Consider the following 26,170-nt stretch of genomic DNA (forward strand, 5'->3'; position numbering starts at 1 on the left):
TGGAATTGACAAGATTTCTTCTTAGAAAAGATTTTTTTTTTGAAAACATTTTACTTCAAAAACATTTATTTTAAGAGCTTCTCTAAAATTGTTTTTCTCAAAATAAGACCCTCCTGTCAAGTGCATTTAGCATCTTGTGGGGGTAGTTTAAAATGTGGATTCCTAATCCACCATCTTATCTGAATCTAGTCTTTGAGGAGTCAGGAATTTGCATTTCTTACCCTTTTAGTAATTCTCATGCATATCGAAGTGCTAGGACCTCTGCTCTAAGAGTCTGAGTGTAGGGGAAGAGAATGTCCAAAAAGAAACAAAATTGTGCACTGAACTTATGAAGCCTCCCTGTGGATATTTAAGAATTTTACAAGCATTCATGACTTCGTTCTTTCTTCCAGTAGGAACTTAAATACAACCATAATAGCAACACTGTGCGGATAATAAAAACTATGGGAAACATGAGTATTGTTAAAGGTTACACGATTGTCATTGTAATTATGAAGATAAAATCCACAAGAAACTGAAGGATGAGCTGGTTCTGTAGAATGAGGATGGAAAAAGAACCACAATTCTTCCCACCTTCAACCAACACACACACACACACACACACACACACCCCTTCTTCTCTACAGAGGTAGAACTGAAACTTCTTTCAGAGACCCTCGCAAAACTGAACACTTTATAATATGTGCTAGACTAGATTGAACTGGGGTGAGCACAGGTTCCTACACCTCAATGTCCTCAGGTATGAAAAAGCTCCAAAGCCAAATTTGACTCCAAGGTCTGTTGGGATCTCAGACATTCCTATTAGCCCAGTAAGAGAACATCAACCCCTCTAGAGAAACTTAGAAAGCCATTCAATATTTCCAGGTCCCTGAAGACCCAGTCTGGAGTGGGATTGGTCTCCAGGGAGATGAACACGTACACACAATGACAAAGCACTGACAGAAGGGCTCGGCTGTGGCTTGGCTTCCTCAGTACACTGGGGCAGCATCTGCAGAGTGCCCATGAACTGGGCTGGAACTCAAAACCGGAGCAGGTAACACTCCACTCCGCATCCTCAGCTGGGCAGCCGCCGAGGGCAGAGCCAAAGGTGATTAACGGTAGTGCTAGCATAGGACGTGAATCTTTCTTCTCTTTGACATTTTTATCACGATATGACTTTTCATCCCTATCTTGAAATATTTGATTTCCCTTATTCATAGTATGACATAAAGTCCTCAAAGGGACAGGGGTTGGGGCAAGTGAGCCCTACACATTCCCAGTGGTTGAGCTGGTTGCCAGTAACCCCTGAACACCACTGTACCTCTTGGGTACAGATACGATGAAGCCTTACCTTTTATTAGGGTATGAGACCCACACTTAAACTAAATCAGCAAAACAAAACAAAAAGGAAAGTTGTTGTTTTTTTATCGTTAGAGATAAGGGATCTTTTATTCTAGTCTAACCCTGCCGAGCTTATGAAAACAGAGAAATTGAGAGAAACTTGCATTACATGTGGAGTCACACAAATTTTCAACAGTCATCTCTCCAGACCACTTAATCATGTCAATCACAAGAAAAACAAAGACATAATTCTCTTTCTCAAATTCCTTCTCTGTTCTGATCCTACATGGAAAATATAATGGTCTCATTTGTAAGAGGGAGAGGAGATCATTTCTGTCAATGTTTTTTGATGATTTTTAGAGAGAGGGGAAGGAAGAGAGAGAGAAACATTGATGTGAGAAACATTGATTGGCTGCCTCCCATACTCGCCCCAGCCTAGGATCAAACCTGCAACCCAGGCATGTGCCCTGACCAGGAATCAAACCCACAACCTTTTGTTGTACAAGATGCCCCAAGCAAATGAGCCACTCAGCCAGAGCAGAAATCATTTGTTTTTAAGAAAAAAGTCATTTGAAAAGGACATATTCTGAATGTCATAAAGATCTGTTTGCTCATTTTAGGAGTAAAAATAAAGACAGAATAAGTAGACACGTACACATCTTACAGAAATAAAGATGCGTAAGCCTGTATTTTTTCTCCTGACCCCTACTTGATCCACATAACAGATACAAGTCCTATTGCTGTATTTCGTAGGACGAGCATACTTGAAGCTGGAAGAAATCTCTGTATTCAATACACACATTTTACAGATCAGCAGAATGAGGCCTAGAAGGTTCAAAGTGATCTCTGCAAGGCCGCATGGCTGCAAGGTCACACAAGATGGAAGGTGGGAACCTACATTCCCTAACTCCTGGTTCAGCACTGCTTCCAAAGGACCATGAAGGCTTTTTTCCCCTAGCATCTCTACTGAGATCCCTTATAGCTTGGTTAAAAAAAGTACAAAAAGCACTTTTATTGCTCCATGTGTAACATAGCCTGAGTGTGGAAGACATCCCCAAGGGATGGTTTTAAAATAGCTCTGGCCAGTTTGGCTCAGGGCTTAGAGCATTGGCCCATGGACCAGAGTCCTGGGTTCGGTTCCCGCTAAGGGCATGTACCTCAGTTGCAGTTTATCACCAGCCCTGGTTGGGGTCATGTGGGTGGCAACCAGTCGATGTGTCTCTCTCACATCGATGTTTCTCTCTCTCTCTTTTTCCCTCTCTCCCTCCCGCTCTATCTGAAGATAAATGCACAAATGTCCTCGGGTGAGGATTAAAAAAGAACTGCCCTGCTGCCACTTTGGGATGGCACTGCCCCCTAGCCACTCCATCCGGTATCAGACAAGCTGATACTGTGGAAAACATATGTCTGCAGGAGATGAGTAGAAATCAATGATTTCAGGCCTTAGGCTCATTTGACATTTCTTATAGCTCTTGGCAAATTCCATTCAATTCTGTGCAATGTATTTATTGGGCAGTAACAGTGGAGACGGCCAGTGCCCTGCCCGTAGCCCCTTGGCATTCGCTGTTTTCTTACAAAGCACCTCTCTGCCTGAGAGCGTCCTGAGATGCAGGCGTAGGCAGGCTGCATGCAGGGCTGGCCACGGTGCCCAGGAGTCAACACCCCTCGGAGTGAACCTCAAACAGCAGTGCAGCTACCGTATGGCCAACACTCCAGCTCCCTCGCCCCTCCGCTGGGATATTCTGAGGCACAGTCTCCAGCAGGCACTGAGCCCCAGAGCTCCACGTGGGAACCTGCTCTTTCACGCCCCCTGTATTTGCTTCATCCCCTTCCGTTTCCCTGCTCTCCACAGGGACTTTCTGGGATTACCATTAGGATCAATGACTTGAACCTAAATCTTTGTTTCAGGGTCTGTTTTTAGAAGAATCCAACCTACGAGAAGCATATACTCTGTACAAATCATTTCTTTACCATAGGTATCAAGATATATAAAGATGAAAAAGATATTGTCTTGGCCACTATGAATAATGCTGCAATGAACACAGGTGTACATATAGCTTTACACCAAGACATAGAAACAACCGATGTGGCCATTGATAGAGGGCTGGATAAAGATGTGCTATTTATTTATTTATTTATTTATTTATTTATTTATTTCTCACCCGAGGACATTTTTGTATGTATCTTCAGATAGAGTGGGAGGGAGAAAGGGAGGAAGAAAGAGAGAGAAACATCAATGTGAGAGAGACACATCGACTGGTTGCCACCCACACAACCCCAACCAGGGCCAGGAACAAACTGCAACCGAGGTACATGCCCCTAGTGGGAACTGAACCCGAGACTCTCTGGTTCATGGGCTGACACTCTAACCACTGAGCCAAACAGGCCAGGGCATGTGCTACATATTTAAATGGAATACTAATCAGCCATAAGAAAAGATGAAATACTGCCATTTGTGACAACATGGATGGATCTTGAGAACATCATGCTAAGCAAGATAAGTCAGAAAAAATCAAGAACTATATGATTTCACGAATATGTGGGATATAAAACTGAAAGAAACAAATGAACAAACAAGACAAACAAACACAAAATCATAGACACAGACAACAGTATGGTGGTTGCCGGAGGAAAAGGGGGTAGGAGGCAGGTAGAAAAGGGGTCAAATATATGGTGACGGAAGGTTTGTCTTTGAGTGGTGAATACACAATGCAGGACACAAATGACGTATTACAGAATTGTACATTTGAGCCCTGGCGGTTTTGCCCAGTGATTAGAGCATCAGCCAGTGCACTGAGGGTTGTGGGTATGATTCCTGGGTTGTAGGTTTGATCTCCACCCTAGTTGGGGCATGTTCAGGAGGCAATCAATCGATGTGTCTCTCTCAAATCAATGTCTCTCTCTCTCTCTCTCTCTCTCCCTCCTTTCTTCCCCCTTCCACTCTCTCTAAAAAAATCAATAGAAAAAATATCCTCAGGTAAGAATTAACAAAAAAAAACCCCAAGAATTATACACTTGAAACCTACATAATTTTATTAACCAATGTCACCCCAATAAATGTAATAAAATTTTAAAAATTAATTAAATTTAAATTAAAAAAGAAAAAGATATTGTCCCAGTCTCCGAAAGGCTGAGGCCAGGGAAAGATAAAACCTCTACATATCTAAACACATAGGTAAGACAAGAGAAGACAAAATGCTTTGGGAGGATACTAGAGGCATACAATAAAAATATATCCACTCATGAAGGAGTCTCACAATGAAAAGTGGAATTTGCCATTAAGAACTCAGCATGAAATTCTCTACAGCAGGAAGGAGTCCAATAGGCAAAGTAATAACATTACACACATCCAATAAACAACCAAGGTCCTGATTTCACCTGGAAATATGGCAAAGAATGTGCCACTGCTTATATAATGCAAACTTGAATGATCAATCAAAATGGAGCCCTGGCCAGTGTGGCTCAGCAGTTGGAGCATCAGCCCTTGAACCAAAGAGTCGTGGGTTCGATTCCAGTCAAGGGCACGTATCTCAGTTGTGGTTCGGTCCCTGGCCTGGGTCGGGATTGTGTGGGAGGCAACCAGTTGGTGTGTCCTTCTCACATCGATGTTTCTCTCTCTCTGTCCCCCTCCCACTCTAAAGATAAATGGAAAAATGTCCTTGAGTAAGGATTTTTTATAAAAAGGGAAAATTTCATACTACCAAGGCTTGTTTTTCAGTGTCAGGATCAACACAGAAACCCCCAAACTGGTTGGACAAGTTTAATCAGCTATTTTGCATCTTGTGTTTGAAGAGTGTCAAAGCTATACCTCTTTTCATTCCATTCTGTCAAAACAGTCTAATTTCTGTGGAAAGCAAACAAATTAAACAGTGAAATTTTGTGTGTCATTAGGTTGACAAGTCAGCAACCTGAGTTTTCTCTTGAGCTAGAGGCCGTGCCAAAGTCACCCAAACATTTGCAGGTCTCGGACTTCGGCTACACAGACTCCTATAAATAACTCTCCTTCAGAATAAAAATGACAAAACTGAGCAAACTGAATAAACATATATGAAAAGAAACCTCGAGGGCACCCTTGAGCTGACAGAAGGCCGGCTTTTTCATGGTGTGTGCTTCGATCTGCTTTGTCCTGTGAGCTGATTACAGGGCACTACCTGCAATGTGCTGGGACCTGAAAACTCCATATACCCTCAGAGCAACCGAGTGAAGCAGGTATTACTGTTATTACCCTTCTATAAGAGAGAACGCTGAAACTTGGAGATGCTCAGTAACTTGCTGAAGGGCACACAGCTATTTTGTCAGACCTTTAAATCCAAAGTTCCCCCCAAATACCATGCTGTCTTCCTTCAGGGCAGAAAAGAAAGTACACCAATATTTCAGCTTCAAAAGGTTTTGTCTCAGGAGATGCCAAAGATGAATCTGGACAATTATCAGCTGAGAGAAACTTATATTTTAGTACCAGGGTTGAAATGCTCACTTGGTCAAATAACATAGTTCCAGGGAAAACAAGTCTTTGAAATGCCTTTTTTTTTTTTGGCTAAGCATTCTTTTGTCTACTATCAAAAGAAAATGAATTCCAAAGTTCTCTAAATTCCATGTAGTATACCCCAAATTAATATTTATCTCCAGGGAAGCTGAGGATTTTCTCAAGGAAAAGTTTCAGGATTTAATATCAAGTGATTAGGACATTTTGGGAAAGATATTGAACACATTCAATTTCACAGAAGAAGACTCACACAGAAATTATAGAAGACAACATGAAAAATAGAATGACCTAAACCTATTCGATTTTAATTAGGCAGATTTAATAAAATTTCCTTCATCAAATTTTTTTTAAGAAAGATTATAGCCTTCCATTCTTCAAATCGTATGCCCCAATTCAGTTGAAATAAAGCTGTTCTACTCCATATATATTCTCTGCCTTAGTTTGGGTTTTCCCAAAGCGGGTCTTGAGCCAATGATGCAGATGCATGTAGTTTATTTGTGGAGTGATCCCAGGAGAGATATGAGGGAGTGGGGAAGGGAGAAAGTTCATAAAGATGCAATAATGACATGGTTATCACTCGGGCAGCTGGCTTTCTACCTTCCTGGAACCTCTCAGAAATGATATCAGATTCCCTTCTGAATGGTCCCACTGAGGAGGGAGGAAGCGGGACGATTTCTGCACCATCACCTCTTCTTCATGGGTCGAGGGTAAGTGGAGATAACTTCCTGGCCTTCATGGCCTACTCAGTATTTCTCTAGAGACAGAGGATGGCTTCAGGCAAAGAACAGAGACACTTATATGTCTGTCCAGGGCTGTTTGCAAGTGCCCAAGGGGTGAGTCTAGGGAAAATGGCCAGGACACTGCCAGCATCTGCTAAACTGGGTCTACTGGTGTACCTTTCCCCAACGAGCTGCTTTACTGATTGATTTCCTAACTTTACTGAACATAAGGATGACCTGAAAAACTTAGAAAAATGCATATATTTACCCCTCCTACCCCACTATTGTGATTAAGGTCACTGGTTGGGTTCAAGAACTGAAATTTCAACAGGCACCCCAACTATTGCAGAGCAGGCGGTCCCCCGGCCACGGTGCGGTTACTGCACCGGAGCCGCCCAAGACTGCCATTCACTCCCAGGTGGGCCAAATCTCAGAGGAGAGGCTCTAACGTGGCCCTGGATGGACCCTACTTTCCTACGTGCCATTTTCCCAAATGTAAGCTGCTGTTCATAAAGAGAACGCAGTGCGAGTGTGTGGATGGACTAACACTTTGCAGGGCTAATTCTGGAAAATCACTTTAAATATAGGTGCATCCAACTGATCACGAGTCAGGAGCAAAATCAGACATCCTTATGCAAGAGTGACCACACTTTTCCAACACATGGTGTGATGAGTAAAAGTAAACTCATGGGAGAAATAGGAGAGAGGAGTTGACATTGGGACTGAAAATGAAGTCATTGTATCTATATATACTGGTCAGGCATCTTAAGGGGAAACTCTCTTCAAGTCTCTGCTACAGGGAACCAGCATATAAACCAGTGCAGCTTTGTGAAACCTCAGAGCTAGCCCAGTTTTTGTTTTTTAAATCCTCACTTGTGGATGCTTTTAATGAAGGGAGAGAGAGAGACATCATTGTGAGAGAGAAACATCAATCAGTTTGGTTGCCTCCTGTATGCACCTTGACCAGAGATCATACCTGCAATCTAAGTATGTGCCCTGACCCGGAATCGAACCTACAACCTTTAAGCGTATGGAATACCCCCGAACCAGCTGAGCCACCCAGACAGGGCAAAGCTACCCCAACTTTGAGACTGTCCTTTTCAAAGTTTTCAGAGCTATGATAAAGGGTGAAATGGTAGTTGTAAATGCAATTTGCTATGCTCTGTAGTTTGTTGATCACGTAGAGTTCCTTTCCCATTCTCTCGTCTGTCTACTATTAACAGGGAAAGTGGGGGACGGGGGCCCAGTGCAATACACCTGTTCCTCCTAGGAAGGATATTCTGAAGTCTGGGGAAGGACAGCATCTATAATGAATAGTGAAAATCTGAGCTCATGTCTTTTTTTTTTTTTTTTGGCTCCAGGTTCTCATCACCACTTCTCTTTGCCATTTCTTATCACCAGGTAAGGTAGAAACTTAAAATATCCAGGAGTGTTCTGGTTTCTCACAGCCCTTAGGATAAATCGCTTCATACGGCCTGCAAGGGCCATCGTGATCCGGCCTGGGTCGGCCTCGCCAGTTTCCTCCGTCACTGCTCCCTGTCTTGCACTCCAAGCTCCAGCCTTGTTCAGACTCTCACAGCAATTCACATGCTCCGGAATTCTTGGGTCTTGGTCCCGTGCCAAGCTGTCCCCTCCCCCGCAGCACTCCTCCCAGGAGCCCTCCTTCACTTGAGCAATGTCTCTCTAGTCTTCAGGGATTGCGGAAACGCAACTTCCGGTGGGATGCTTCCCTGAGCCCCTTCGAAAGGTGAGTCAGAGCTGTTACAGGAGCTTTGCAGTCCTTGGGCTTTCCTATGTTTTTTAAATTTTTTTAAAATATGTTTTTATTGATTTTTTAGAGAGAGAGAGAGAAACATCAATGTGAGAGAGAAACATAGACCCTCACACACCTCCTGCACGCCCCCTACTGGGGAACGAGCCCACAACCCAGGCATGTGCCCTGATGAGGAATCAAACCAGGATCGCTCAGTCCATGGGCCAACGCTCAGTCCACTGAGCCACACCGGCCTCTCCTACTCTTGAGGACTCCTCTTAATAGTACCTTAAATATATGAATACTATACTGTATATTATGTCATTGTTCTTGATGTAAACATTTTGAAATAATTTTTATTGTTCTGCTTTTGAAGTTCTTTGGCTATTAAAATAACTAATTTAATTTGCAATTGCTTATTACAGGGTAAAGAGCTATAGGTTTGGTTGCCAGCACAGTTAATAACCAGCTGTGTGTCTTAGACGAGTCCCTTAACCTCTCTGACTCTCAGTTATCTGAAAAAGGCGTTCACATAAGTGACCTAAGGCCCTGCTTAGCACTGCGTCCATGCTTTCACCATTCGCTGTGGGGAGAGACGTTCTGGGTGGCGGTCACTGTGTGCAGTGGGAACGGGGCTAGCTTCTTTACTCCACTGACGTAACATGCACCGAGGAGACCGAGAGCCACAGGTGGGCACTCCGGCCAGGGCTGCCAGGTGAACAGAAAAAGGCAGTTCCACAAAGATGTATAGAGCAGACAGTTCTAAAACTGAAAGTAAGATCCTTATTTTGTATAATGAACGATTTAAGATATCAACCTGTAACCAGAGAAAAGAACTTCATAGAGCTCAAATATATTTTCCCAAATACATTTTCCGAGACAATTAAGATCAACAATTAAGACGTGATTATAATTATTAATAGTAATGCCCCAGAAGGCTTGGTGTTGGTGACGACCACATAATATGTATTGTAAAAATAACTGATTGTTAGAAAGAGCAAGGCTCACTATTGTTTTAATTAATTCTACTCTAAGAATAAAATGAGACTGGTTTTTGTGTGAATATAATGAGTTTTCCAATTATGGAAGAAAGAACTAGTGTTTCTACCTTTGAATAAATAATTCTATATTTCATACTAGACATCAATAAAATCTCAAGAAAAAGTTATTTAATGATTTTTGATGAAAAAAGGAATCAAAGTTCCATGCCAAAAAAACCCCCCAAAAAACAAAACACATTTAATCCCAACACCCAGGATGAATACTGACTTGTGTGCAGACCGTTCCTTCCGGGCATATGGCCGCATAGGCACACACGCACATTTCCAACAAGGCACCGCATTTTATGTCTGTGCTGAAGAATTTGAAAGCAAAGGTCATCTGGCTTGGGGGCTGCAATATCGACTGCCATGACCCTCACGCATTTGATATGTCTGAGAAGTTGGTGAGTCTGATGGGCCACAGAAACCATTTCCATGAATAAATCTGCATGGAGAAAGCAGACGGGGAAAACGAGGGTAGGAGAGACAAAGTGTGTGTGCCTTAGGTATTAGTCCTTCCACACAGATTCATGTCTAAGTTCTGAGAACAGAAAGGCTGTAGATGAAAACATGACACAGCTGTACCCCTCCTTCCGTTGCTCAGGTGACGATGTGAGACATGGAGCTCGGTGGCAGGGCTCCTTCCCACACTCTGTAGAGAAAGCACCGGAGGCTCAGAGGGTAGCATCCCCCACATGAGCAGTGCTAGCGATGGCCAGCATGAGGCACCTTTCCATGGCTTCTTTGCTTGAGGAACTGAATGTGCGTGGCTGGAGATAATGAAGAAAATTCTCTAATTCTCTGAGTGACAAGAGCCAAGAGATAGTTTCATGAGTACATGTGACAATCCTGGGCTAAACTTTAGAAAACTGCAGGGCTGCTGGGATCCTCTGTGAGTAGGTGAGAGAAAGACAGTGGATTTTGGTTCTTATTGATGTCACTAGTGGCTCTATTCAGTGTGGCAAAGCCTGGACCAACTCAGGTCACATACTCTCCTGAACCCATTTCCTCTCCCCTAACGACCTAATTTGAATATTTCTCCATGGAATTAAATATCTTTCTATGATATCATTTTTATGGATGCATAATAGTCTACTTTTTGAATAAAAAATTTTACTCCCCCTGTTGTTATCAATTAGGGCTTTTTGTCATCATTAATGATTTTATAATAAATTGCCTTGCAGCAAAACCTGTCATATCCGTGATCATTTCTGGAGAGTAGGACAAGAGTGTACTCTGGAGGTCAAAAGAGGATATAAAGTGTTAAGGATTTTGGTACACAGTCCTAAGCTGCTCTCCCTATGGATTGCTATTTTGTACTTCCTTTTCTTATAAGTGAGCATTCCTATAAGTCGTATTTTTATATGCTGTGAGATACATTAGAATGCTTTTGTTTGTTTTTTAAAATCATCAGAACTTTGCATCGACTTAGAAATTAGGTTTCCTGTAATCTTGGAATTAAGATTCGAGAAAAATAAAAGAGCTTGGCCAGCCACACATATCAATGAAAACTTAGACTAGCTCATATTATATATAAAGAATACATTTTATGCAAGAAAAATGCATCAGAAAGACTCAATTCACCTGCAGGCTGTGCAAAATACCCTGCAGAGAGTTCTATGTTTCATTACCATGTCGACAGGAGCCAAGTTGCTCTCTTTCTGATCCAATACCTGCCTATTCAAAAATCCTTCCCTGACATCTTGCAGTGATAATCATTGCCATTTTTAGAAAACAGGAAGAGGGGGTGGTAGGAGGATTACAAAAAGAAGGGGCTGGAAGGTCCCCAGGCCTAACGCCCAATCCTTCCCTTGGAGACCAACCACCTACTTCCTCCAGAGCTGTATTTCCTCCTCTCCTGCTCCTTGGTCCTCCAGGGCCAGATCTATGTTCTTAGTCCTAACTTCTCTTCCCCTCATATAATTTATTTTAACTGGGATCTTGATCCCAAAACATTCAACTTGGAGAAAACTCAATGCTGAAGAGCAGGGGAGCCCTCACTCAGTTGGAACAGCATCAGAGGCCCCGGCCGGTATGGCTCAGTTGGTTGAGCATCATCCAAGAGATTACAGGTTCATTTCCCAGGGTTGTGGGCTTGATCCCCAGGAGGGGGCATGCAGGAGGCAGGACATTTCTGTCTCTCTCCCTCCCCCTCCTCTCTCTCTTTCAACTCAATAAAAACATATTTTTTAAAAAAAAAAAAAGGGCACCTGAGAATAAGGATAAAGAATAATGTCATTCATATCTAATTTTAAAAATCAACACTGGCATTTTGATACTATGAAAAATAGATACCTAGATATTGGTATTGTCCTTTTGCTCTGGTATTAAAAACACTAGTCAAAATGATTAAATAATAAAAATGGGAAAATATTTTACAATTTGCATTTGTCATTGCAATTTAGAAGACCCACAAATGTTTCATTGCTGTGTTTGAAATCTTACCCAACAGCACCTCAATATATATTCTAAAAATATTGTTCCCCCAAACCGAGCAGTACTGCATAACTAAGGATTAAATTGCCAATGTCGCTCTTTAAGGGTCAGGATTTTGGGGTGCGTGTGTGTGTGCACACACCTTTGGTTTGTTTCATTTGTTGTTTTTGTTCTTATCTGTTTTCTATTGAGCAAGAGCTATTATTTTAACTTATTTTTTGTTAATATTTATTAGATACTTATTACTTGGCAAGTACTTTCAGGTCCATTACTTATTTATGTCTTAAAAGTGCCCATAAGAAAGTAGTTTTTATTTTCATTTCCCAGAAAAAGCAACTGAGATCCAAAGAAGTTACTGTGTAGCAGCACTTTTTTTTTTTACATCAAGTTATTTTCTCATTCTACTCAATTAAACACGAGGATAAGATTTTTCTACATTCTCCTAGGCAAAAACCAGCTAAGTTTTTAAAAAATTACAGGAGAAAATGTTCTCAATGTGACTTTAACATCTAAGACAGTGACCATTTAAGTTTCAGGAACGAGGTATTCAGAGCAGCTAAATCTAAGCACCTGTAAGTAATGATCAGAAAGCAAGACCAAGACTTGTTCTTTTTAATAACCTGAGGCACAGAACGGAGACAGCACTGAGCTGGCTCTCAATTTCCAAAAATGATGATGTGGGATTCCTTAATGCTGGCCCCCGAGAGAAATACTCAGAACCATCAAGTTCTTGCAGAACCTCATGAGATTCTTTATCTTCTGGCTGGGATTTATAACATGCACCCGGCAGGTTTGTGTTGAGAAAAATGAGTTGTCAAAATCAGGCAATAAAAATCGCAGGTACAAGCAACCGTCAAAATGATGAAACTGTCACATCTGTACGCATCAAGCAACAATTGCATTCATTATGTCCCAAATCCTCGTCCTTAATACCACCTTTCAAGGGAGCTAAGCTCCACTTAGAGTTTTGCTGTTAGCACAGATACATCTGAAAGAGCCTTGACTGACTAATTCATGAGTTTACAGAGAACACCATGAAATTGTTGAGAGGAAACTATTGGTATCTGGGAAGGTTTGTTGAAGGGATACCTCAGTCCGAAGCATTTTAGAAAAATAAATCTGGTACTGATTGTGGAGGCATAAAAGACCTTAAACAGTTCATATTCTTATTTTTAGGGGAAAACACACTTCAATCACCGAATTGAGGGTGTTTTCCCCGGGAAATCCTCCTCCTGTGGGGCCTCGTGTATGAGAGGCGTAGTTGAAATGACAGAGAGAAGAGGAGAAAGCGGGAACACGGGGAGAAAGGGAGAGAAGGTCGAAAATACATGGTGCGAGAAAGGGGGGAGGGGATGAAGAAGGAGGGGAGGAAAGAGAGAGAGAAGTACCATGGATGGAAAAGTACCATAGAGAGAAATTTGATTATTTACATCACTGTTTTTAATTTGTAGCTATTTTGAGGTAAGTACCTTTATCCTCACCAAAAGTTAATATTATTGAGTTCAAGGAACAGAAAGAAATGGGAAAGTAGATGTCCTCATGCTCATTTAAAGGTTAATTTTCCGCTTCCGTTCCTACTCCTCCTGACTTCTCTCCAGCGTTCGTCCCCTTCAGCGTTTGCTGGTTTTCGCTTGCTCTAGTGGAACCGTGTCAGTGAAGAGCTAAAGCTGTTGGTCAGAAACATTGCTGCGGACCATCTTGGAATTATAGCGATCCTGGGTTTCTCTCTCCTTAGTGATAGAAAAGTTCATATTCTGGTCCTTGGAATGGTTATTGTCTTGTCAAGGGCTTTCTGTGTATGAGGCTCTGGCCAGCAGGACCAGGCACAATGAATGATCAGCTGACATCGGGAGATGCACAGCAGAGACATTTTCCCAAGTAATAGCAGACATTCTAGGGCTTCCTTTCTGGAACCACCTGCGTTGCCCATTACATATCATGTTTCTAATCCATTCTGTTGTCCTCCACTGTTCATCTCCTCCACTTCAGCCCACTGTTTTCTGTAAGTACTCTCTGAAATCCATGCTTCCTCTTCGGTGGCATCTCAACTTCTCTTTGTGTTTGTAACATTCAGTGATGACACCAAGTAGTGCTCTCCTGATGTACCATCACCATGAAATCATGCTGCATGCTGCTTTGTCAGACAGCTTCTCTCCAGTACCCAGACTCCTGGGTAGGTACCATGCAGGTCCTACTCTGCCAGCAACTTCGAATTGAGACGGCTAGTTGGCATCTATTCCCCTCACCAGCTGCCACAAATAAACATCTTCCAGTCAAAACTCTGTGCTCTTATAGTTAAAATCACCAAGAAAATGCATGCCAGGGCTCCACAGTGGGCACTATGCATCACTCATTCCCGCCTTCCATCCCTGCCACACATTGCAAGCATAGACCAACCAGCCTGGCTCTACAAAATAACTTGGTGAGATCCAAGTTACAGAATCCTAGTTGCTATGTAAAGTTTGCAAGAGGGGCAAAACATACAATGCCTAGGGGGAAAAATAAGGTAGTAAATAAATGCATGTTGTAAATGAATGCATTCATGGAACCAAAATGGCATGAAAACATTCCCCTGCAAACATCTACAAACCATGGTTAGCACTCTTTCATTCTATTCTTTTGATTTAATTCGCAGGTGAGCCAAACCAAAAAAGCACAAATATAAGAGTAGTAACTGAATAAACTGATGATACAGCAGACTTCGATGGGAGTAGAGAAAGGAGTGCTTGTCAGTCTCAGTAACGGGATCGGGCTTTCCTGTGCATGGGGACAGGACAGGAGGACTGGACCTGGAACTGAGACTCCTGTGTAACAGCCAGAATTCCTGAAAGCTTGCTTTTCATGTCAGAGAAAACATGTTCTAGATAAATCCACCTGCTGGTATGGAAGACTATAAGGAAAGTGAGCTTTGATTAATTATACTTTGAGAATATGCACATTTGGGTTCTGGATATAGAAGCCTAAGCCCAAGAGAAATATGCATGCGAAATTCCTTCAAAGGCATGCTTTTAAACCTAAGGCCCACATGAACCCTGCAGAAGAAGCAAGTTCTACTAAAAATGAGCTAAAAACAAAGTATGAAAATAAATGAGGTAATAATCCACCGTGAGCTACAGACAGCAGACACAACATTCAGGATAATTAGAATACCAATCATTTCAGATGACAGAATAATCTGAAAGAACATAAAAAAAAAAAAAATCCATACGTATAAAACTGGGCAGATTTTTAAAAGTATATCTAAAACTTCCAGAAATGAAAAACAAACAACAAGATGGGTTAAGAGACGCTGAATATAGAAAGAATGAGAATATCCAACATATCAAATAGATGTTGCAGAAAATAACAATAAAAAGAATGAAGGAGGGCGACAGCATTTGAAGAAGAGATCACTGAGAGTTTTATACACTTGGTGCAAACATGACTTTTCATATTCAAGATGCAAACAAGTCACACTGTGAAAATTCTGAGGGTAGAAAATAAATTCTTCAATCTAGAATTAAGTGCCAAGCTATTAATATAAAGAAAAATTCAGAAAAATATTAAGAATGTTTATAATTCCCTAGGGCCTTGCTGAAAGAACTACTAAAGGATAAATTTCACAAGAAAATTGAACCCTGTAGGAAGGAGAGGAATAAAAGGAGCAATGTTGAGTAAAGAAACTGATGAATATGTAGATAAATTTTTTTTGAAAAAGCCCCGACTGAAAACAAATTAAGTGAAAATTTTAAGTAATATATAAAAAGAAAGAATGACAGCCAGATTTCAAAGTGACCTAAGAACATCAATTGTTTGATAAGCATAGAGCTAATGATTAAATATGTAAACTTAAAAATGTGAGGGTAAAATTTAAGAGGAAGCTTTAAAAGAATAGAAATACAATCTATACTTCACAACATAAAGGGGGATTAAAACAAATTAAATAATCCAATCTATCAGGAAGAGAATAGAAAAATAAGTGAAGTCCACACTTATTTAAAGTCAGAAACAAGGCAAGGATGTCTGCTACAGCTTCTATCCATTATAATACTGGAAGTCTTAACCAAACAATGAGACAAGAAAAACAAATTCAAGTCATAACAATCAGAAAAGAAGAAACAAATCTTCTGCTACCTGCAAATGAGGTACTTGTCTGAAAAGAAAATTACAGGCATACTCAGAGAGTTTAACAGAGTTTCTTCAAGGAAACTGATATAAAAATATAAACATTGTTCCTGTAATGCAGCAACAAACAACCGGAAAATGTAATTATCCTCCAGCAACTCCACTGCTAGGAGTCAGTCCAAGGGAAGCTCTTGCATACACACATATGAAGACAGAAATAAGAATATTTTCTGCAAAAAAAGTTGTAAGAGATAAAAAAAAAACTTGTAAAAGTGAAATAAATTAGGAAAACACACAAAAAAAAACCATCAACCAAACTGTCCCTCAATAGGTCTACTCACACAATAGGATAAAATACAATTAAAATGAATAATTGCCAATCTAGATAAATCTCAGAAATATAATGTTGAATGAAAAGGCAAGTTGCAAGGAAAGAAAAAGAAAAAGAAATAAAAGTTCAGTATGGTATTATTTATGTAAAATCTGCCTAAAACATTATCTATGAATATATACATATGTAGAAAAAATATGAAAATATACATGAGAATCATGCAGAGAATTGAAGTCTCTAACTTCACATATATAGTTACTTCTGGGTCCAGGAACAGTAGTACTTCAGCCACAGCTATAATATTTTATTTTCCTTGAAAAACATATTTGATGAACATATGGCAAAATGTTAAGATTTGGTCTTGATGGTGGGTTCAGGGATGGCTGTTGTATTATTTTCTCAGTTGGAATTCTTTCATACACAAAAAATAACAGTGAAAAGATATTCATTGATCAAACTGACATTTTAAGCAAGTTATTTTGATCAAGTTTTCTGATATGTCAGTTATATCAGAATATCTAGAATAATGTAGATAAACAGTAAGTGTTTGATGAATGAAATACATGAAAGTCTTAAGAGCCACTTTGAGAGTCACCTCCTCTTTCAATTTCTACTTAATCCTATTTCCTTTTCTCCTGCCTGTGTCTGAGAGAAGTCACTGGTGTCTCTTAAGTTTTCATGCAAAATAAGGATGACAATACAGCAAGAAAATAATAATTTTCCCTCTCCTAGATTTTTAGACTTATATTTATGTTTGTATCAGGTGAAGGCATGGGAAAACTGATTTATGTCTCTTGTTGCCTGCTCGCCAGTGGAGCTCATCATTCGCACATTAGCGGGCTTAACATCCTCAGAGCTGTAGCTTCCAGCAATGAATTAAACCTCTTACTTTGAGGTTTGGTTCCTGTTTGATTTTTAAGAAAATATCAAATAAAATTGCTTTGGGGAGGATAAAGATGATGACAGATGACTTACACCCCGATTTCCCCAGCTCACTTAAAGAAATTTATTTTCCTTATAACAGAAAGTTTTAACATTGAAAACAAATGCTATATCCTTCTACCCTTCCCCTCATGGGCAGCAGGAGAAAGGACTGCTTTTCCTTCATTACAATTTCAGTGTGAACAACAGTAACTAGAAGCCACAATATACATGATGCATAGTTATTGTCTGAATGGCGTTACCCTTGGTCTTGCATAGCCAGTTAAAGGAAGAGGATTAAGGATATGTGTTATGATGACAGAGGAGTTCTTTGTTCACCCTTTCAGAGATTTAGCTTAGCTTGAGTCTATGTGAATCTCAGCTTATGTTAATACCTCTGTCCCACCCTGATTTCCTATTTCCACCTGATTCTGCCTACAAACAGGTTCACAAATATCACCAGAAAGTAAATTATTAAGTGATATTTGTTCATCTAAACTACAAAGGGGTGTCTCTATAAGGCAAAACTCAAGAATCAGCCAACCACACATATTGCTGGCCAAACACCAGATGCTCAAAATGATGCAACTGACTCTAGAGAGAGCCAAAGTTATTTCAAGAGGTAGACGATAAAAATACTTGTTGTATTGGTTCATAGCACGTCTTTAAACAACATGTGAAAGTATATTTCTGCTAATATCAGTAGGGGTTTAACCCAAGTATCTGTTTTCACATGGCTAATTAAATGGATCAACGTCCATGTTCCTGTCATACACAGCTAAAAAGATCCCCAGTATAAGAACAGTCTACAGCTGACCCTTGAGATGTGGAAACACCCAGGCAGTTACCCAGAAAAGAAACTCAGACACTTACTTTTCAGCTCTTTACATTGTCATGTTTGAAACCCGATCTTTGGGATAAAAAAACAACCTATTAGGTGCCTTATCTGTTGAGAAGGCAGAAATATTATCATCTCTGATAAATGAACATCTTATCTTGAGATAACCTGGAATAGCTTTTATCTTGCATCATGAGATTCCAAATTTCTTAAAATTCCCATGCCTTTGTCTCCTCCACTGCAAACACACGGAGAGGGAGGAACAATGGGGACAGGATGCCAGAAGTTTAACTAAAGATTCTGGAGAAACTGTTTGCTTGAACAAACTTGTAGCAACTCAACAAAATCATTCATCACCAAAGAACATTGCAATATGCAAGCTCTCTATACCCTACTAAAGGAAAATGCCCACGGGAGATAGTCAGCTCTTAGATGTTTTTTGTTTTTTGTTTTTTTCCTTTATTTGGGCTCCAAGGCAAAAGACCATCAATTAACATCATCTGTAAACTGCCTGGCTTATTGAATTCCTGAAACATGATACTGACTTGGAAAAAAACAACTTAATTTAAATGTTGCACTCATAATTAATAAAATGTTGAAGTCACCCCTGAATATAAAAAATATATAATAAACACAATTATTTTGTACCCCCACGTAGATAAAGTTTATATGTTCTATGGCTTCTTATTCAAGAAACACTTTGTATAATTTATTAAATCTTTATCATATTTGTGCTGTCAAAATGTGATTATCAATCATAAAAGGCATGATTTTAATCCAATTTTCAGCATGAAATTGCTACTATTATTCCAATTTGTCCATAAAGATTAAAAAAAAAAAAAGACACATACCTCAACAAATATAAAACACGGGATGATGGAATAACTTCGCTGAGTGTTGTTTCCTACAGCCATTTCTTACACCATGTAGCAAAGCTGCACCGTCTACAACCGTCCAGGCTGAAACAGAAATATGTAGCATGGTGTAAGACCATATGTTTAGCAGTCCCTTAGGTATTTACATACAAACATCAGCTGCCCTGTGGATAAGCAGGCTGCATACAAACAATGCAAAACAGTGATCTACAACACAGTCAAGTCAAATGACTAAGCATCCCAGGGAAAAGAAAAGAATATAGACCAGCCATGAACAGTCTTAGAGACAGAATGACCAGTTAGAAAGCCCCTGTGCACGTAGCCATAATCAGCAGAATTCCAATCGCCTGATACTTCACGGTGCCTTAACCCAGTAGACTGCTCTAAAACATTTGGTAGTATTCATCCTGCATGGATCTCCTCTTTCTGGGCCCCATACTCCTGGTTTGCAACTTTGGGACTTATTTTGTTTCTTCTGCCCTTCCTGACAATTGTACCCAGGCTCTAACCTCTCACGTCCTTCCGTGGCCACTCTTCACTGGCTCCTTTGACCACACAGCTATTTACTACTTTGGATTAATACACCACGGATCCCTCTCATTGGGTTCCTTCAGCCCTGTCTTTGTGTGCGCACACACGTGTGTGTGTGTGTGTGTGTGTGTGTGTGTGTGTGTGTGTCCCAAACACAAAACACCGATGCGCCCTGGCCAGTTTGGCTCAGCAGTTGAGCGTCAGCCTGCGGACCAGAGTCCTGGGTTTGGTTCCTGCTAGGGGTACGTACCACAAAAACAAAACAAACAAACAAACAAAAACACCGACGCCATAAAACATTTTCTTAACTTATAAGAATGGAATGGCTGGGCAATGGCAGACAATCTCAGAACATCTCTCTCCTATTTTGTACTGAAAATATTCTATTCGGAGATGAGTTGATTTCGATTCTTCTTATTTTTAAAAAACAACAACCAAGTAGAGGCCAGATGAAAAGAACTTTCCTCTACCCCTTTTATTCCCTAAGCAGAGGGATGCTTCCCAGATGGTTCCAGGCGTCTGCTCTCGGTTTATTCTCGTCTGCCTCCGCCCCCTTCGCAGTATTCTGTGGGCGGTGGTCTGGAGAGCGCCGTGGGGACTGTGAGACCAGGGGCTCTTTGCTTCAAGGTCCTGAGTGAATGTCAGTGTTTTCGAACGTGTTTTTCCTTTACCCACACCAGTTACCGGGCTACACTGGACCTTGTTGAACGTTTAGTTACATCTACCCAAGAGATGCCAATAGTAGCAACCCCCCTGCCCCAAGTTGCAACTACAAATGTCTCCAGACACTGCCAGCTGTCCCTTTCTAGGCGGGAGAGGAACCGGAAAGGGTGGATGTGACCCCTAGTGGGGAACCGCTGATTTAGGGCAGAAAGCAGAGCCCCTGGGGCATGAGATGCTTTTGGCTGGTGAGGAATTTGCTTCGCCTGGGATAAGGGTCAGAGTTTTGCCAGCGGGGACAAACCTTTGCTTGCTTGGTACCTAACAGAGGAAAATCTGGAAATTATTGCGGTGCCTTACTGGCATTTGGGGAACCAAAGGGCATCTCTAGCTCAGAGCCATGACTGGGGTGGGATTACAGCTCCCGTCAGCGATGGCTACTCTCACTCTGAGCTCCGAAGGAAAGCAGGACTCTTTTACCTATTGGGTACTGTATAGGCCCCCGCTTCGGGGCCTGTGAGCTACTTAGCAGCCCGTGAAAATATAGGAAGTGAATAAAAAGGCACCCAAACTATGCAAAACCAAATGCATAAATATGTAAGCATACACTTAGAAATGTAAAAGGCTCACAACTTTATTTGTGTTCACAATTGAATTAATTTGAAGATGATTTGTAGGTAAATTTTTCTTAATTCTAAAAAAATTTTTTGCAGAGAAACTATAGTGATTGTAAATTAAATTAGTGACCCGGAAAAATAACTTCAAGAGAAAAGTTTTACATTTTTATTTTGCCACAAAATACAAATTTACCATCAGATTACTCTTTGTGTGTTTATTGTCATATGAGGTGGAGCCTCAGAAAGCCAGTGAGAAAACAATCTTAAACAACCTTTAAATCCCTGGGGGGATGCTGCTTCCAGCCCAGAGGAAATGACTGTGACTGGATTTCACTCTCGATACAACTAAAAAATACAGACAAAATGAACAGGAAGATTGCATTCGAGGCAATGGACTTGAGGCAATGAAGGGGAGTGATCCCTGAAAGATGGCAACCAGAAGAAGTGAGCCCTAGTTCACTGCCTGAAGAGAGTCTCCAGGCCACACACAGAGAGGGGGACCCAGAAAAGTGGTTGGCGGTCTCCCTGAGTTGAGCACTTAGATCTGGGAATGTGGGGAGGTTGAAGTACCCCGAGTTCTCAAGGCAGGGCACAGAGAGGGGACCCTGCACTGAGAGCTGGGTTGCTCTGCAGAAGGTCCCCTTGAGTCTTCAGCACAGTACTAATTAGCTTAGAAAGAAACTACAAGAGCAGAGAGCCCTGGTCAGTTTGGCTCAGCGGTCAGAGCCTGTGGACCGGAGAGTCCTGGGTTCGGTTCCTGCTAAGGGCACGTACCTCAGTTGCAGTTTGTCCCCGGCCCTGGTTGGGTCATGTAGGTGGCAACCACTCGATGTGTCCCTTTCACGTTGATGTTTCTTTCTCTGTCTCTCTTCCTCTCTCCCTCCTGCTCTATCTGAAGATAAATGCAAAAATGTCCTCGGGTGAGAATTAAAAAAAAAGAGCAGAGAAAACCCATCGAAAGGATTAGAGCGAATACTCATCAGGACTCACACAGGGCCAAGAATACTTTCTGTTCCCGCCAACCAAAATAAGATGACTCTCCTTCACCAGACAGCAGGTAGAGGACCCCAGATGGATTAATCAGTAACTCCAGTATGAAAACATGTCTGAGATAGGGACGGCTGGTGGCCGGGGAAGTACACCTTGCAGAATACTGTTTTTCCTTTCATTTGCCTGATCTAGAGCATTGATTGAGATTCTAGGCGCTGAGCTGTGCACTCTTCCTGCGTGTCAGGGGACTCCGGAAGCACAAGCCAGCCTCAGGTCATGTCAAAGGCATCTTTGATATGAGTTTTACAACATTCAACGTGGTCAAACTTTCTCAAAGTTCCCCAGAATTAGGTGGTATAAGGTTGAAATGAGATGATGTCTAAAAAGGGGAAAAACAGGGCTTATTTCTATGTGATCCAAATCTTAATTGGAGGTAAGGTGGGGTGGGGGATTTCAGTAAAAAGGGACAATTAGCCCTGGCCAGTTTGGCTCAGCGGTTAGAGCGTCGGCCCTCGAACTGGAGAGTCCCGGGTTCGGTCCGCTAAGGGCTCGTACCGCAGTTGTAGTTTGTCCTCGGCCTGGGTTGGGGTCATGTGGGTCGCAACCACTTGATGTGTCTCTCTCACATCGATGTTTCTCTCTCTTCCTCCCTCTCTCCCTCCTCCTCTATCTGAAAATAAATGCAAAAAAAAAGTCCTCGGGTGAGGATAAAAAAAAGGGGCGGGGGGATTAAAAGTTCAGAAAATAAGAATTGTGAGAGTTACATGTTATGTAAAATAAAATATATTTTAAAATATAAGGGATTGAGCAAAAAAGAAAAAGAGCGAGAGAGGGAGAACTCATGGACATGGACAACAGTGTGGTGATTGCCTGGGTGGGGGTGGGGGTGAGGGGGGAGGTGGAAGAGGGTATGAGGGGATAAACGGTGATGAAAAAAATATAATACAATAAAGAAAAAATGTATTATGAGTTAGTCATGATCCCCCAATCCAACTCAACTTTAACACATGTGAAACAGGCATTAACTTCCTTGGTGGCACTGAGCTACCCCTCACTGCTCTGGGTCGTTTCTATGCAGTACATTATCTCCAACCAGGATCACAGTTTGCATTTCATTTCCCAACTGCTGAAAACCCGATTTTTTTTTTTTTAAGCAACAAAGACTTTGAAGGATGGGAACAAATGAAATGGGATTGCAGATGAGCGCAAACAAAGATCTCATCATGAGCTGGTGTGGGGTTTAAGAAAGCGCTATGAGGCTTTCAAGAGAAATACTCGACTGTTATGTTTTAGAGTTGCTTTTCAAAGCTTGTAACGCACGACGGTGGGAAACCCATACAGGGCACGAGGGTGGCTCTGGCACTCCCTTCTCTCCAGCCTGCCCCCCCCCCACCCCCCACACACAGTGTCTCACAGCCAGATCCACGGCACAGCCCTTGAACTAGACCAGAGTGAGGCAGAGAGATAAAAAGAACATAAACCCACAATCTGGGGAAACCCAGAACTGAGTCAAATCTTCGCAAAATACATAGGACTCAGGGGCCCAGTGAGCCTACCTGGGCCCCCATATTGTCCTTGAGTGGCTTTTTAGACTCAAGGGCCATTCCTGGTTCCCTCAGGGCTCCCACAGTACATGGGCCTGGTCCTTGTGACCAGTCAATAGCTCTGCCCCTACTGCCTAAATCTGGTGACTCACTCTCATAAGACCCGTCTCGCTCCAAGCCTATGTTTCTGTCTGGACCTCGCTCGGCGACCAGGACTCGGCTCTCCCAGTCACCTGTGCAGTCCTTCGAGCACACAAGCATGCCTGGCTCACACTCAGCCCTAAGCCAGATCGGAGAGTCCGCAGGAGACCCCCTGCCTGTTGTCCCCCAAGTGTTACTTGATGTCTAGGGTCTCTGCTGCTGGGCCTCTCAGAACTGAGGCAGAAGTTCTGGCTGATGTTTGAGCGCGCAATGGTTTTTGACTCTCTTGAACCTCTCCAGTCCCATTTTATGACAATCTCCACCCCCTGCTCACCTCTAGCCTGTCTGCACTTTGGCCACTCACTGGGTTTCTGCAACACGCCAACCTCTTTCTCGGGTCTGGCCCTGTCGCACCCCGTCTCCTGGGGCAATTTCCCCTCCTCCGTATTTGCCTAGCCAGTGTCTGCCTCTCCTTAGACCTGCAGTTCAACCCCGCTTTCAATGGCAAGTGTCCTTCACTGCCTGACTGGTTCCATTTTCTTTATCATACACGTTCATCATTCTCCTTCATAGCATTTATGGTATGATTATCTAACAGCTGCTCCTCTTCTAGACTGTCAGCTTCGCTCCATGTGGCCAGGCCATGTTTGTCTTGCCCAGCACTGCAACCTCAGCACCCGGCACACGGTAGGCACACAGACGGGGACACAGTGTTCTGAGCGGCTCAGCTCCCCCGGTCCACATCACACTTGCCCTGGGTCAGTTCCATAGCTCCTGGCCCAGTCCAAATCTAGGACTTGGTCAATTGTTTTTAGGTCTTGCATGAACTCAATAATATGGTCCTAATGTAGGTCTTGGATCAGTCCCTTCTGCTCACTCCATCCAGATAAGATCCACTACACCTTGGACCCAAGCAACAATGGAAAAACAAAGTGCGTGGAAGGCCTAGGAATCAAAATGTAAACCAGAATGTATTTTAAAATGTAAAATCAAAAGAGGAAATTATTCCACTGAATTCTACCTCTGGGTGTCTTTGTAAAAAAAAAAAAAATCACTTTAGATTGCTGCTTTATTTATTTATTTCATTTTTTTGGTACGTGCCTCTAGCGGGAACCGAACCCGGGACTCTCTGGTTCGCAGGCCGACGCTCCAACCGCTGAGCCTAACCAGTCAGGGATAGATTGCTGCTTTAAAACATGTGTTTCTTAATTAAATATGACAAAAGCTAAGGTAAAACATCAGGGGTGGGGGGGACTCCAAGTCTACATAAAAGTAAGCCATCTTGCCCTGGCTGCTTTGGCTCAGCAGTTGGAACATCGGCCTGCAGACCAGAGAGTCCTGGGTTCGGTTCCTGATAAGGGCACGTACCTTGGTTGGGGTTGTGTGGGTGGCAACCACTCAATGTGTCTCTTTCAGATCGATGTTTCTCTCTCTCTCTCTTCCTCCCTCTCTCCCTCCTCCTCTATTTCAAGATAAATGCAAAAATGTTCTTGGGTGAGGATAAAAAAAAAGTAAGCCATCTCTGTTAGAGACAAGTCTTTTCCAATCAAGCCAGAACACAAGGGTGCTGCTGAACGCAGAGCTCAGCAGAGGACCTGGAGCTGGGAAGAAAACAGAGAGCCTGCTATTGTCTAAATAGCTGATGGGAAGGGGTACCCTGGGTCATCGTCCGTGCCACCACCCAGAGAACTGCTTCATAGGAAAAAACGTGCCCAGACAAGCAGAGCACGGCCCTAACTTCTTTCTAAATTGTTGATCTGGTTTACCACTAATTTTCCGCCAGGAAAAAAAACAACACAGTTGGAAAAAGAAGCAGGGCATAAAGCGCTTTTCTTAATTAAAACGTAGTTAAATGTTTCCTTCAATAAAATCAAAGGCTGGAAGGAAATGAGGTTTTGATGTTCAGTTAAACTGAAACCTTGATGCCCCAAAGCAAGAACACACAGGTCACAGCAACGCACCCCCACCCCTGAGAAGGGCATAGACCTCCGGTACGTTCCAGGGAAAGTTGGGCTCAGCTTAAAGTCTGGGGAGAAAATATGTTGCAAATGCTCTCAGTTGATAAGCAGTAAATGTGATTCTTTTTTTTTATCCTCACCTGAGGACATTTTTGCATTTATCTTCAGATAGAGCAGGAGGGAGAGAAGAGGAAGAGAGAAAGAGAAATATCGATGTGAGAGAAGCACATCAACTGGTTGCCACCCACACGACTCCAACCAGGGCCGGGGACAAGCTGCAACCGAGGTACGTGCCCTTAGTGGGAACCAAACCCGGGACTCTCTGGTCTGCAGGCCGATGCTCTAACCGCTGAGAAAACTGGCCAGGGCGTGAATGTGATTCTTAAACATTTGCATTCTCTTGTGTCTGGCTCTGGTTATAAAATTTCAAATATAATTTCAAAAGTGACTGCAGTTATCAACAACAAACTTTACAAGGACGTCGTCATCACAATCTATGTTGTAGGACTGACTAAAGGTAAAGAATTCTCTGCTTTTCCTTTGGCTTACAGAATGTCAGATGGGTAGTGGTGGGTGACCCCTGGACTTGGGGAGACTTACCATCCAGGTGAGAAGTAATCACCATGGAGGAGCTGGCTTCAATCCAGCTTGTGTATTTTTGAGATGAGCAGAGAGGAAAGACAGATAAGAGGCCCGACTGAACCTGGGCCTCTCCGAAATAGCTCGAGAGGAAATTTATCTTATTAAGGTCGTAGGGACCAGAGTGCCTTTTCAGACTTCCTATCATTGGTTCCACATTTGCCTTTGAATTCTGTTCTGGTCCTCATCATGGCCAAGGTGGTTTCTAATGATCCAAGAGATGAGATATCAGTAATTAAGTAGAGAGAAGAAAAGCAAAGGATCAATCCA

At 42.1% G+C, this 26,170-nt stretch overlaps 1 protein-coding gene across 2 annotated transcripts in view; it reads right to left on the bottom strand.

The window, feature by feature from the left end:
• Nucleotides 1-26,170, bottom strand: part of PLPPR1 (phospholipid phosphatase related 1) — a 235,355-nt gene that overhangs the window by 91,840 nt on the left and 117,345 nt on the right. The window contains exons 1-2 of one of the 2 annotated variants that reach the window (XM_036261185.1): nt 19,090-19,207; nt 18,797-18,904 (exon numbers count right to left, since the gene is read on the bottom strand). In XM_036261185.1, coding sequence (XP_036117078.1) covers nt 18,797-18,859 — 63 coding nt within the window. In that variant the 5' untranslated portion in view covers nt 18,860-18,904; nt 19,090-19,207. Of the gene's footprint in view, nt 1-18,796; nt 18,905-19,089; nt 19,208-26,170 lie in introns of those variants that run through there. The other variant, XM_036261184.1, reaches the window with a different exon arrangement.

The sequence above is a fragment of the Molossus molossus genome, unplaced genomic scaffold (genome assembly GCF_014108415.1).
Source record: "Molossus molossus isolate mMolMol1 unplaced genomic scaffold, mMolMol1.p scaffold_m16_p_14, whole genome shotgun sequence".
NCBI lineage: Eukaryota > Metazoa > Chordata > Mammalia > Chiroptera > Molossidae > Molossus > Molossus molossus.